Source organism: Pempheris klunzingeri, chromosome 19 (genome assembly GCF_042242105.1).
Source record: "Pempheris klunzingeri isolate RE-2024b chromosome 19, fPemKlu1.hap1, whole genome shotgun sequence".
NCBI classification, from domain to species: Eukaryota; Metazoa; Chordata; class Actinopteri; order Acropomatiformes; family Pempheridae; genus Pempheris; species Pempheris klunzingeri.
In genome coordinates this window covers 6,709,371-6,724,097 of record NC_092030.1, presented here as the reverse complement: position 1 = coordinate 6,724,097, position 14,727 = coordinate 6,709,371, and the positions used below count along the sequence as shown (strand labels likewise).

Genomic DNA, 14,727 nt, shown 5'->3' with positions numbered 1-14,727 from the left:
GTATGTCAACATTTGACAAGCAAACCATGAGACAAGCTGAACAAACCATTGACATGCTGCTATAACAGCTTCCACTCCTCAGGAAAGACTTTCCATCAGATTCTGAAACAGTTCATGCCATAGGTGTCGGATGGGGCTTAGGACAGGACTCTGTGCAGGTCAGTCAAGTTCTTCAGACCAAACAGAGAAAACCAGTTCTTCATGGACCTGGATTTGCGCATGGTTGGTATTAAGATGCTGAAACAAGAACGGATCTTCCCCAAACTGTTGAAAGCACATTATTGTCTAAGATGTCATTGTATGATGTAGGAAGATTTTCCATCATTGGAACTTATAGGCCTGGCCAAAATATTTTGGGCCATATGATGTTAAAGTTTGAGAGAGTCTGTTTTGGCATTGATTTGGTGCATTTAGAACAGATTCGTAAACCTAAATGACAGTATTTGTTATGTCAGTGCCTTTCAAAATGGCGAATGTGTTCACTACAACAATGGCTAACATGACTGTTTTCTGATTTGTCGTGGTTTGGTAAAGTTCAGGCAACCTAAACTACTTGGTTATGGTTAGAAAAAGGTTATACTCATTGTTAAAAGATTTACTGTTGGTAAGAGACCATTTTGTGACTTTAACAACATTATTCATTATGTCCACCTTTGATTCTGAGAGGCTTCCCTTTTCTTCCATAACCACCTCCTCATCTCATTTCGTCCTCCCATTCCTCACATCTATCACCTACATTTTCTCACCACCCATCCCTCCTCTCCTTCTTTCCCCCACCTTCCCTTTTCGCCTCTTTCCCCTGTTCCTTCACTGGCCTCCCACCAGCTCATCATTCACCTACTTTCTCCTCCTCCCTCCTTCTCCCTCTCAGACCTCTCTCTTCCTCCTCCTCCTCCTCCCTGCTCTGCTCTGCTGTCCAGACACAAACACTTCCCTCAGAGCGTGCAGTGTGCTGCCAGTCTGTGAGCTGGAGAGACACTCAGACGACACAGACAAGAGAAAACTTCAGAAACAAACTTTTGTTGCAACTTCTACTATTTTTAACTGACTGTTGCTGCAAACACAAGACCTGCGTTTGCTTTCCTTATTTCCTCTGAGGATCGATTCATTTTCCACAGAAAGCCGCAATGCTTCCACTCTACCTCTTGACTTTTGTTGGTGAGTAGGTCTTAACGGTCATGGCTGTGTTGGTGCATGAGGGCATGTTTCTGTTAATGCCAGTTGCAGTGATTCATACTTACCATTCGCTCTCTCTGCGTTCTCTCTTTTTCTCCCTCTATGTGCCCAAAGCCACCATCCGAGCCCACAGCCAGCTGTTGCCTGGCTCCTGCAACTTTGAGTCCGACACCTGCGGATACACGTCAGATGCAGACTTTACGAGCTGGACTCTGCACAAAGATGGTACTGGGACACTTTCATAGATAACACAGAGCAACTTCAGTCCTTCAGAAACATGTTTATTTTGGAAGTACTTGTATAGACTTAGTCATAGCTCCTTTAGTAGCAGTTTCAGGTTTAGCTGTTGTTTTGGTGCTGGTTTTGGCCCTACCACCAGAGCACACTGGTGAAAAGAAGCCCATCTGGTCTGCATTGATTCCACCATCTCTAAACATCTGGAGTTAGTGAAATAACAGATTTAGGCATTCTCGACTGGGTTGGTACTGCAGCTGATACAGATGAGTGCTGTACACAACCATATCTGAGTTCTTAATCTCTATTTATGTAAAGTGATCAAAGCCAACAGGCGAATGCAGAGATCATTTCTATGTGATTGCCCTGTTTTAGAAATAACACAACTGTTGCTAACTTTTACCATTCTCATTTGCTGTATGCTGACCATTTATACCGATGAAGACTCTTTGTGGAGATCAAAGTCCATGCACATCAAATGCATGCAGAGACTGATCCCGGATGTTGCACTAGCAGCAGGATCCTGTCACATTAATTGTGACATGAAGTGGGGCCTGCTTTAAGAGATGAGCGTCACGATGCGTCTTTAGCCTTTGACCTGATCTTGTCCACCATTTCCCACTTAAGACACCTTAATTTGCCCTGTTCTGCCACACTCATATTGAATGATGGACCAAAATCGGTTGAACACTAACTGGACTTGATTCTCAGCATAAATCGGCCCACATTTACAATTCCAAATCTCCAAATCCTGGTCCAATCAAGCAGCCATATCTGGGCAAAAGCCAGAACTTACATATAAACTGTAAAGTAATACCAAAATCATAACTACCTTTAACTTTATAGCTATTGGTGTAGTGGTAACAAAAGGAGTCGACTATAACTTAGTATGTATATGCATTCCCCATTTCTGCCTGTAAAAGAGGTTCAACTACCCTTACTCAAAATTAAAAAAAAACAGAAATGTAAAACAAACAATTCGTGTTTTATAAGGAATCATTTCTTAACAGCTGGCCAAGGGAGGTTGTCAGCAGAAATTGCAGAAACTGCTGGAAATTGTGTGTTTGTGTACTGATAACCTAATAATCTCCCATCATTTGATTGGTGAGACAGACTCCCTCCTAGTGTGACAGTGTCCTGCTGCTGCAGTAGCTACTGTATCTGCAGCCAGACCTTGGTTGAAAAACTCCTTATTGAGACTTTTTTTCCACCAGGATCCTTGCTCCTACTTGTCCAAAAATTGCTCTGTTGTTGCAGCCTGTCTTACTGTCAGTCTTCCCTCTGGGGATACGTCAACTACTTTCTCTTTTCCTGTTTCCATCCCTGTTGCTATTGCCGACGGCTTGCTAAAAAGGTCAGTGTAGTTGGTGCGTTAATGGTGTGCTCAGTTTTTGCTCATTTATTCTCCTCCTCCTCTCTCAGTCGTCTTTTCCCTTTCTGTGGTCTGAGGCTGTAAGAGAAGTGAAGTAATGTCAAATACATGAGGTACTTTTTATGTGCTTTCTTTTCTGAATCTAAAGACAGCACTGACACTGCTTAAATCAAGAAAACATGTCAGTTGGAGTGTGTGCCAACATTTTCATCCATTGAGTTCAAAGTGTAGATATAAACATGTGCAAACAATTGCAGGTTATTGGCAAATATCTTTAATTGAGTGAATTGAAGGTGAAATGAGCTCAGCCCAAGTGCAAGCGTTTGCATTTGGGTACATGTGTGTTTGGCAGGTTATGGAGCTGAAAAGAAGCCATGGTTTACTGTTATGGTGGGAGCTGAATTCCTGATGAATAATACCTGATTACTTGAATTTTAGCGTTGTGTATTTTATTTCAGGTTAGAAAATAAGTGTTTTCCACTGAACATTTCACAACAGTGCTTCATATCTTAGCTCAGGATCCAGGTGAAGAAAAGATCACTGCTAAGATGGAGAAATTTCCATTAAATTTCCAATCTTTCACCTCTCCATTCTTTTGTTACGGGTCTTTCTTGCATCACCTGCCACATCACAAAGCAATTCAATTGCATCCAATGCAATGGCAAGAGAAAGATGTAATGATCAGCTTAAATATCCACGGAGACTTTAGTTTCAGCCTGTGGCTACTAGGTGCAGCCTGGTTTAGTTTATGCTGTCTAATTTCTTTGCACCTCATCTTAGGTCTGGTAAATGATTTTCATTTTTCTTTGCTGACTGCCTGATCTCATTAATAGCTAATAAATCCTTAAGGATCACAGCGGACTGGAGACAATCCCAGCTGACATTGGGCAAGAGGCAGGGTACACGCTGGACTGGTCGCCAGCCAACCACAGGGCTGACACACAGAGACAGACACAGTTTCAGACAGTTTCACGCTCGAACACACAGTTATGGAGAGTCACCAGTTAACCTAGCATGCATGTCTTTGGAGTACCCAGAGGGAACCATTGCAAACAAGTTTCAAACTCCAAGTTCAAACTGCCGGCAGATTTGAACCTTTAGTGCTAACCACTGCACCACCGTGCAGCTGCAAATAGTTAATAACCTACTGTTAAATGATGTCAACACTCTATAACAATGCAGACACTGACGGAAAAAAAAAACATTTTCCACCTTGATTTGTGCTGGAAATGTTTAGAAGGTTTATTGTTTTATTGGACAGCCAGATTGCTTTAAACGTAATTGGAAAAAATGATATTTGGATGGCTTCAGTTCTACTCTTTGCTGTGCAGTAAACCTCAATTATTTTCTTCTTTTACAAAATTACCACAATGACAGAAAAGATGAGACTCTATTGGCGAATATGTTACATGTATACTACTAAATGTCAGTGAAAATGACTGGAAACTAAAAGCTTTGGTGTACCAGTATTTATTATTTGTAGGAAATGGGCTGAAACATGCATCATCTGCAGCATCTGCATCAAACATCTCACATGCTGACCACATTTTGTTCCTGCAGAATAGTCCTTCAAATCACTGTGTTTTTCTTCACATCAGCAATGTTTATAACGTTTTTTCCTAAATCTTTCATACCTTTTTGTTTCAGGCCGTTTTGTTGCAGTGGATGCAGCCATTAACCAGGATGATGAGATCGGTGCAGATGCTGGACCACAGAGAGAGATCACGGGGGTCCTGCTGAGCCCGACTCTGGAGCAGGACGAATGGAGCTGCCTGAGGCTCGTCTATCAGATCACTGGGTCAGGAAGCCTGGAGGTCCTGCAGCGCATGGAGGGAAAGAGCTTTGACAGGCCGCTGTGGAGCAGCCAGGCGCCCTCTGACAGCTGGGTCATCTCAAGCATGGACCTGCAGAACAACACTGAGCCTTACCGGGTAAAATACCGTCTGATGTTGTTTGGAAAAGGAGACTTCCTTGAGTTAAAAAACAAAGACAAAGTAAAGTCAAAGGTTCCTCTAATGTTTCCTGGAGTTTGTTTATGTTTATTTTATCTTCTTTGGGGATTTACAAGTGTGAAGTTTTTCCTGATGGAAGCACTAGAAGGGAGGTCATTCAGTGTCTGTGTTTTTATTTTACCTTTATTTAACCAGGAAGTCCCATTGAGATCAGAAATCTCTTTTACAAGGGCGGCCTGGCCAAGGTAGCGGCCATACAAAATCAAAAGCCAGATACATGATGCACAAATACATGACACACAAATAGAAAATAAACAATGTTCATCCACTGAGAAGCTTTGCATGTGCTAATTCAATTTCACGGCTAACTGCCCATTAGATTTCGATGTCTATCCTGTACAATTGCAAATTTGCTTGATGATGGTGCAAAAGAAAAGTTCAGGTGGCCAACAAAAACATGTTTTGAGAATAAGGTTATCATTTTACAAGAAACCTGAGCTTTTGTGGTGGTCTCCAAACCATCATGTCCTCAGCACACAGACCCCTTTATGAGGATAAAGACGTCCAAAGTAATTTGAAATGAATAACTAATTCTCCTGATTGGTCAAAACTGCAATTCTCGCTTTTCTAAAAGAAGTTCAAGATACAGCAAAAAACAATTGTACGTACTATTAATAGTATATGTACTATTTCTAAAATGCAATCAAAGATTACAAGTGCCCAGTGTTGCACTTAGTTCTTATAATAGCTGACTTTTCAACCCTCTTAAATTAAAAAGAGAAAAAAACACCTGGACGTGCAGAAACCATTTCATGCTATTGTTGAAAGGAAGACAGATATGGGTTGATGCTAACCATACTGGCCCAAAGTGAGGCCAATATATAGCACGCAGAGAAACATACACACTGACACCCACACACATTATCTAAACACTGTGTGGGAATAGCACACCACATGTTTATATTATATTATGCAGAGGCAGAGCTGACTCTGACAGGGTCGTGACCTGCATGATGGTGAGTCGGGTCTGTGCCATGTGTGGGCCCCTCAGCGGAGAAGCGTATTTCAGCTCAGACCTTGGTGAAAAAAACTATATCAGAGTTATATTCCAAGAGTTAGAAAAGAAGATCAGTACCTATCTGAAATCTGAGCAGGATGCAGTTAGCTTAGCGTAGCATTAGGACTGGAAGTGAGGGAAACAGCTAGCCGGCTCATTATCTCATAAAATGGTGTTGTGAAGCTGGATTCTACACATCGCATCTCTCGTTTAATCCTTGCACTTGTCACTTTCATAGATTTCATCAAACTGGACTTTAGACTGTGAATTGCGTCCAAACCTCCACTGTTACACAATTTAGTAATTTTTTAATTTTTGCTTTTGTCACCTTCATATATTTCATATTTCTGCACCTCTTTTGTTTATCCATAGTACTCTCCATATTTCCTTTGTACCATCAATAATTCATTTCAGGTTTTTCATTTTATAACTATTAGCCTATTATTCCACGCTGCAAATAAATTAGAAATTTTCAATTTAATTCTTATACTGGGCTACTTCATTTATTTAATTCCATAAAGTGCTCTTTGAAATTAGACCTGGGATGCCTTGTGCGCATGAGCTAAACCAAATACATCGTTACAAAGGTGTCGGGCTGGAGAGTAGCATAGACCAGTATGAAGACTCTACATGGCTCCTGCTATGTAATACTGACCTTTGAACCTTGACCAGTGCATGTTTGAAGGCTTATAATTCAGCATCATAAGGAGTTACACACATGAGGCCAACTGTTATAAAGAGCTCTCGTCACAAACTTCAAAAACTACAATTCCCTAGAGCTGCACTATGCAGTTTGACACAAATCAGCATCAAAGTTGTAGTTCTAGTACACCTAACTAGTAACTACTCTGCATCTAGATGATCTATGTTAAGAAATTTGTTATGTCAGATATTTAAGCTAGAGGTTTGGATTGGCAGTTCTTACAGTTTACAAAGTAGGGTTGTGAAAAGATAGATCTATCAAATGTATCAAATATCTAGTACAGCAGAATTAGTGACAACATATCTCCGGCTCATATCTCCAAAGAAATACAGTACTTATCAAAACATTTTTCATTTGTGATTGATTATATTTGAGCAAATTAGTATATTTCCCAAAATACTGAACTATTTCTTTAACAATGAAAATCTACTGGATGGAAAGTAGGCTAGCTGCAGCAAAATCTGGTACAAAGCAGCTGCTGTGTGGTTTTTGAACATGGTCCTTGACAATACATTTTAAAACAAACAAACCCACAGAGAATTATTAACAAAGCTGTGGCACTGCAGGCCTCCTTTAACTCAAAGATTTATCTTTTATGTCACATTTACTGTACAGTTCAGTTTCAGAGCTCTCATCAGCTCAACAGCAGTCGGCAGCTTTTTTTCAGCAAAAAAGCTCAGATAAGCCTGTATTTTACTTGCCTGGGACCAAACAACAGTCAAAGCTAGCAACTAACGTAAGCAGGAGAAGAAAGTGGAACATCAAGCAGCTAAAGAGCCAGACACATCCCTCAGGAGCTCAAATGAGTGACTATTGGCCGTACATTCATCTGGTGAACACAAGCACAACTCTAAATGTATGCTAATGTCACTCTGTATCTACGCCCCTCCCAACACACACATGCACAAGCCCTGACCTCATGTTTTAACAAGTCCGTCTTCCTTCCTTTCTTTTGTAAGTCCTTTTACAACAAACCTGCTGCTCAGCTGGGCTTTGAAAGTAATATCATTTTCATGCGCGCTCTCTGTCTGACCTTCCATACATTCACTCGCCTTCTATGATGTCATTCCTGTGTCACTCCATATCACTGATTGCAGCATGAACATGTGTTGTTGATTAGGTTGTCATCGAAGGTAAACCTGGACTGAGCACTGGGAGCAGCTTGGCCATATTTGAGATCCACATCAGCCCGGGATACTGCCTGGGTCAGTTACTTCACACATGTATCACTGTCACGTCTTTTTTTAAAGCAAAAAGAGAAAAATAATTCACATGTGCATTTCTAGATAGAGACCATCTGCGCAAGGCTTATTCAACTCACACATAGACACACACGAACATATTTGGTTTAGTTAAAGGCCTTTTGCACCCACACATACAACATAATGGCAGGCCTGATGCTGATTTCTCCTTTTTCTGTGTCTAGACTGTGATTTTGAGGAGTCTCACCTTTGTGGATACAGTAATCAATGGAACGCCAATGTAAACTGGTATGTGGGAGGAGGCGGGGGCCTTCACAACAATATGCCAAATGACCACACATACAACAACAAGACAGGTGAGTGGGAATTCCATAGCACAAAAAGGTGTTTTTATTCAATAGCTAAGGTCACTGTGGATTTTTAAATTTGATTATTATGTTAGTATCGTTAAAATTCAAACGTGCAATTAGAACCTGGGTATGAGTGAATTCTGAAACTCTCAAGCCTCAAGTTCGCTGAGGGTACACCATATTTCCTAACCTGATTCATATCTAAACTCTCAGGTCATTTGATGTACGTGGACTCCGTCTATGCCAAGACGTTCAAAGAAGTGGCCAAGCTGGTGTCTCCCATGACGATGGTGCCGATGTCCGGCTGCCTGAGTTTTCAGTACCAGCGGAGCGAGGAGAGAGGGAACCTGTTCTCTGTTTTCACCAGGGACAGACTGGGTCAGTATCAGGAGCTGTGGAGGGCTGGGACAGAAAACCAGAGTGACTGGAGCAGGATGCTTGGAGAATGGATACCTGTACAGGTGGACCTGAAGGCACCATACTCTGTAGAGGTCAGTACCAACATATGAGCTTCATACACACACACTAATAGTGACTAATGCCAATATTAACTCTGTCTCTCTGCTCGTGCTACTGTTGCACCACATTGTAACTAATTTACACCTAATGATGACATCTTTAAAGCTTTAAAACTCAAGAGAATCTTGGGTAATGTAGGGAATTCATCCCATAATTGCCTCTTGTGGCCACCGTGGCTGCTTTTTAAAATCAAATATCACTTTAAGTTTGAATTTTTTTTCACTGTTGTACTTCGCATACCACAAAACTGTACTTAATGTTGTGCATACATTTGACTTCAGTGTGAAGGTATGCATTCTCTGCACACATGACAGCATGCAGCTATGCTTACGAGTGTCTCCATGTGTCTGTCTGCCTCTTCAGGTGGTCTTTGAAGTGGCCTTTAACAGTCCTAGAGGCGGGCGTGTTGCAGTTGATGACATTTCCTTTTCTCCAGAGTTTTGCAGCACAGACACTGGTGAGCTGCAGCCACAGTCACTGCCTGCTAATTCTAAACAGGCTCTGTTTAATGCCAACATTAAAACCAGTCATATTTATGATATAATGCTTTTATTCTGCCTTCTAAGTATTAGCAGTCTACATAGGCTGCAATAGCTATGAGATCTTTGACCGATCAAACCTTGGAGGTTTACATGTAGTTGCTATAGAAATATATTCGGAGTTTGCACCACCTGGGCGGCTGTGGCTCAGAGGTAGAGTGGGTCATCTGTCAATCGGAAGGTCTGTGGTTTGATCCCAGCTATGAGTCAACATGTCGAAGTGTCTGCCTGAAGCAGCTTCAGCGTGTGAAAGAATAGTCTCCTCCAACTGAGATTCCTCCTGAATGAATGATGTGTGAATGGGTGAATGAGGAGGCCAAAAAACCAGGAGGGTGGCTAAAAGTGTAGGATTCATCCTCGGAGGAAATGTCATGTGGATCTCTCCGATAAATCTGAAGTACTGCAACCAGAACCTCTAAAGTTTTCATTAACAACATCATGCTGATTCCATTTGTTTGTCCCACAGAGCTGACCTTTGACCCCACCGTCGCCAACTGTGACTTTGAGTCAGGTTTTTGCCTCTACACCCAGAAACAGGAGATGGGCGCATGGAAGAGAGTATCTGTGAAGCCCAACATATTTAGGAACGGAGACCACACCACAGGGACAGGTGGGATAAAACAGCTGACAATGGATCTTTGAACATTTCTTGTATTTAAAAAGGGGGAAACTATTTGACATTTTTGTAGCTCTGCAGAGCTTTTAAGTCTACTTTAGCTTATTGTTTTGGTTGTATGGCACATTTACTCTCTGGTTCAGCAAACAAACCCTAAAACAAAAAATAATGTTGCTCTGTTGATGTGTTCAGCTTTTGCTAACATATTACTACTTTATAAACAAGTGATTTGGTCAAAACTCCAAATCTGTCAGCTTGTTCTGATTTCTTTGGATCCCTTGAGGCCGAAAATTGACGCAGCTTGAAAAACAGTGAAACCGACGGATGAGGATGTGATAAAAACAAAGCAGGGTTTGAGGCTGAAAAACAGCTGAATGTTGAAATCAAGATCAGGCGGAGATGCCAACATTCATAACAAGCAGATTCACAAGAGATTTTCGCAAGAAAATAAAGGCTGTGTTCTCCTTCCAGGATCCTTCCTGTTGGCTCACTCCCTGCTGAGCCCTCGTTCTGGTTATGTTAGCCGCCTGACTGGTCCAACCCTGCCTGGCAACATGAAGTACTGCCTGAGATTTTACTTCTCTTTGAGGGGTGAGTGGCACCCAAAAACTCCCAGCACGTGTGGTGGTATCTATGTGGGAATCCTGTGCTGTGATTTATTGCACTGACTCACCAAGCAGAAATAACTCTGGCAACTGCAGGTTTCAACCAGACGGACCAGGCTCTGGAAGTGTATCTGCAGCAGCAGCAGAGCAGCAGTCAGGAGAAGATCTGGACTCAGGGGGAGAAGTCCAGAGGAATCTGGATCTCAACGGACGTCACCTTCCAGACATCACAGCCTGCCAAGGCAAGAGGAGAGGAAGTGGAAATACCACATCAGACATCATTTTAGAGAACTATAAGATATGTGAAAAAATAAACATGGGGATAAATAAATGGAGCGGGAAGGAGAAACAGTGGGAAGGAGGGAAAAGAGTGGAAGGAAGGAAAGGAAGGAAGTAATTGGTGAGAGAAGGAAAGAAAAAGGGAGGGAGCCAAAGGGGAGGAAATATTTTAGAAGAGACTTTAAAGTATTTAAAGAATGAGCAAGCGAGTAAAAACCTTAATAACCACAGGGATGGATCGACAGTAAAAAGAAGATGGAAGGAAGCAGGAAATGAAAAGAATGCAGTACAGAAAACAGATGAAATAACAAATGAAGAGACACATGACAAATAGTTTAGCTTCACTTCTGATTCTGATTTCTTTCATTCACTAACCAGTGGCTGTTAGAGGACACGGTGTCATCATCGTGTGTTCTGCGTGACGGGAATTAAAAGTCATCTGGACGCCAAAGTGCTCGCAGGCTTTCCTCACACTGGCCTTTTGTTCCTCACTTCACATACTCAGTCATTTAAAAGCACTCAGCATTTGAATAATGATTTTGTTTCTTCCTCACGAGCAGAAAGTGAACAACAGCCACAGCAAAGTGTTTGGCCTTTTGGTTCTACTCAGAATGATTAATTCCTCCTTCCTCTGGGATGGTGAAGCTGATGAGGACCCCTATGCTGCCTGTGTACTTTTGCTGTTCAGGTGGTCTTCGTCAGCACCTGCAGGAGCTTCTGGGACTGCGGCTCTGTGGCTTTGGATGACATCAGTTTGAGCCTCGGAGACTGTGAGCTGACAGCAGGTAAAGACTTGTTCAACTGATTTGTTAGACTTAAAGTTGTTATTTTGATGTAAATCTAAAAAGCACTCATATGAACCTCCACTTCATCTAACTTTAAAAAAGTTGTTTTAAAAACAGGAGTTGTTTCAAATGTTTCGTTCAGACGGACACCACGTGGTCAAATGTACTGTCACAGTTAGGTGTCACCAAACATTAAGTGTCTTACATTCTCCTGTTGCAGGTGAGTTGTCCTCGTCTCTCCCAGGACACTGTGACTTCGAAGCAGGCCTGTGCAGTTACACTCAGGACAAGCAGAGCGATGGTGCCGACTGGGAGAGGAGAAGAGGGCCCACCCCGACCTCGTACACCGGCCCAAGGGGAGACCACACCACGGGACTCGGTGAGGACTCCCTGCTTCAACTCTCCTTCCTCCGTCAAGGAGAGAATTGTCCACAGTGCTGAAAAGGAGATCACAGTGCCCAGCATGAGCAAACATATGTAATCAGACAAACTGCTGACTTGTGATTGACAGGATACTACCTGCACATGGAGGCGTCGCCCATGATGCCCGGTCAGAGTGTCCGGCTGCTTTCCCGCCCCCTGAGGGGCTCCAGGGGGCCCCAGTGTCTGCGCTTCTACTACCACATGTACGGGTCAGGCACGGGCCAGCTCAGCGTTCACCTCGGCAAGGATGGAGAGGACGTGTTGCTGTGGCAACGGAGTGGCGAGCAGAGCATCGCCTGGCTGAGGGCCACAGTGGAATACCAGAGTGACAGCCAGCATCAGGCAAGAGTCCAAGGAAATGTCCCCCAGCTGTTTTATGGGGGTCATGTTGAAGACAATCATGACAACTGGTTTATACATTTTACACTTTTTAAGGAATAACTCATGTTGGGCTGCAACTAATCATTACTCTCCCTACTGATTGGTCTATGTGTGATTTTTGATTGTCTTTGGTCCATAAAATGTTAGAAAATTTTCGAGAAGTTTTATATAATAGAATTATATAAAACAAACAAAAAGCAGCAAAGATTTGTTTTAATGAAACTGGAAACAGAATATTTTTAGATGACTTAACTGATTAATTATTGAATGATTATTGATTCTTTTTTCGTTAATTGGCTAATCAGTTACTTTACAATGTGTTACACACGCATCTATTTATACTCCATAACCTCTCAAAAGAATCTCAAAAAGAGTTGTGCTCATGTTGCCAGTGGTGGAAAGTACAATTACTTAATGCAGTACTTAAGTAGAATTGTGAGCCGGACTACTTGTACCTTGTACTCTGTTAAACATCTACCCCACAGCATTTCTGAGAGAAATATTGTACTTAATAATCCACTACATTTACCTGACATATAAAAGCAAGCACACAACAAGCTTATAAAATGCATTGCATTATTAAAGATTAAACCTGTGGTTCACAACCTTTTAGGCTTGTGACCCATTCCGAAAAGTTTGTGTGTATTTTAGGTCGCTTCTTTAAGCGTTCAAATCATCCAATGCTGTCCCCAAAAAGCAAAGATTAGAGAAAAGTGCAAAATATGAATGCAGATTTGCGCAGACTGTTTTTATCTTCTTTCATTTCTCATTAATCATGTCATGACCCCACGGGCTTATCTTGTGACCCTTTGGAAGGGCTTGACCCCCAGTTTGGGAACAACTGAACCAAACTAGCTAGTTGTATATAAAATAGTTTAAAAAGCTCCACGTTGAGGAGCTGCAAGAGTAAAATGCTTATGTGTAATGGCATATTTTGACACAGTTGTATTGATACACTCAGTCAAGTAAAAGAAAGAACTTCCTCCATCACTGCCTGTCGCTCACAGTAAGAAGCTGATAATGTGAAAATATATTTTCAAGACCTTCAAGTAACTGTGTCTCTCTTTGTGTCACTGCTGCAGATTGTGTTTGAAGCGACCAGAGGTTCGTCAGTTAGGAGTGACATCGCCATAGATGACATTATCTTGGAAGGTGGACCTTGCTCAGGTTAACAATCTATTTGAGATATTTACTGAGCATGTAAAAAAATACTCCTTGGTCTGTAGCAGTGTCCTGATGTCTTTTTGATTGCCTTGTAGAAATGGAGATCACGTCCACCGTGGGATCCTCCAATGAGATCGAGTAGAGGGCGAGAGGACAGCAGCTGTGTAGTAGGCGTGAACTCTGTTTTTTGCACATTTCAGACTCCTGACTCCTACTGTACGTGTCAATCTGAATGAGTAGGTTGTAGGTAAAAGGAAACTTTTCTTGTAGTTCTGTTTTCATGGAGCAGCACATATCACTTGTGTCATGGTCAGCACTTCTCTGCAATGTATGTGTTAAACTGTGTTTTTCCTCACATTTATATGCATTAGATTAATGCTCACTGCTCTAATAAAGCGAGAAGGTTATTCAACATTATTTTTGTTTTTCTTTTCATTCGAACTGCTGACGGATTTCAATGTTACTTAGAGAGAAAATACAGTAACTTTGCATGATTTACCAGATTTAGAAAGGACTGATTTCATTTTTGTCTTAGTTAGAGCAGAGTAGCAACAATGACAATGGCCCAGAACATATAATGACAGTGATTTTAAAGAAAAATAAAAAACTACATTTACTGAGAACTCACCAGTAATCTTCAGTTATTGTATCCAGGCATTGTTGGGGATACGGGGTGAGAACTACAATCCCCGACAGTTGTGGTTATACCTGAGAAATACAAATACAAACACTTCTGAACTATTACACAAACAGACATTCAGTGTGACAATGCTGCCTTTTGGTGGCCAATATCAATCAAGCAAGCAATCAATCGGTTAATAAAGAGCAGATCTAGACCTCACTCTTTAAGTAAGAGAGACCCAATTATTCAAGAAAAATTAAGGATTCAAGAATCCCCAAAAGGCAAAGGCAAGCTAGCAACAGCTAATAGTAGCTATGTTAATGATACTAGGAATACGAAAACTAATGGATAGTATGAAAATCATGATTACATATGAATAATAGTAACAGACTAATAATGGATGATGACTAATAACAGTAACAGTAGCAGTGAGTCTCACAAGCCCTCAGTAGTGGGCGATATGCATCAGCAATCCATGGAAGCCAGAGAACCGCTGCCAGGCAAACCGTGACCACGATACACAAGATCCTGAGAGACAAGAAAGCACAAAAGGCTCTGGGGAAGGGACCAAGTTAGTAACATGCATTAAAGGGACATGAAGCATAAAGATGGACAGTGAGAGGAGGAGCTCAGTGCATCATAGGAAGTCCCTCAGCAGTGTAAGCCTAAGGCATCATAACTAGGTCCAAGGCCAAAGCCAGCCATAACTGGAGGCTCTATCAAAAAGGAAGGTTTTAAGCCTGCTCTT

General features: G+C 41.8%; 1 protein-coding gene across 1 annotated transcript; it reads left to right on the top strand.

The window, feature by feature from the left end:
* Positions 1-956: 956 nt before the first annotated feature.
* LOC139218846 (MAM domain-containing protein 2-like) lies at positions 957-13,743 on the top strand. The gene is made up of 15 exons (XM_070850563.1): positions 957-1,158; positions 1,291-1,401; positions 4,430-4,713; positions 7,615-7,699; positions 7,921-8,052; positions 8,260-8,537; positions 8,929-9,022; positions 9,571-9,714; positions 10,192-10,311; positions 10,422-10,567; positions 11,293-11,389; positions 11,610-11,768; positions 11,901-12,154; positions 13,276-13,360; positions 13,453-13,743. The coding sequence occupies exons 1-15, from the start codon at positions 1,128-1,130 to the stop codon at positions 13,497-13,499; spliced, it is 2,067 nt and encodes a 688-aa protein (XP_070706664.1). The 5' UTR covers positions 957-1,127; the 3' UTR covers positions 13,500-13,743.
* Positions 13,744-14,727: the final 984 nt, after the last annotated feature.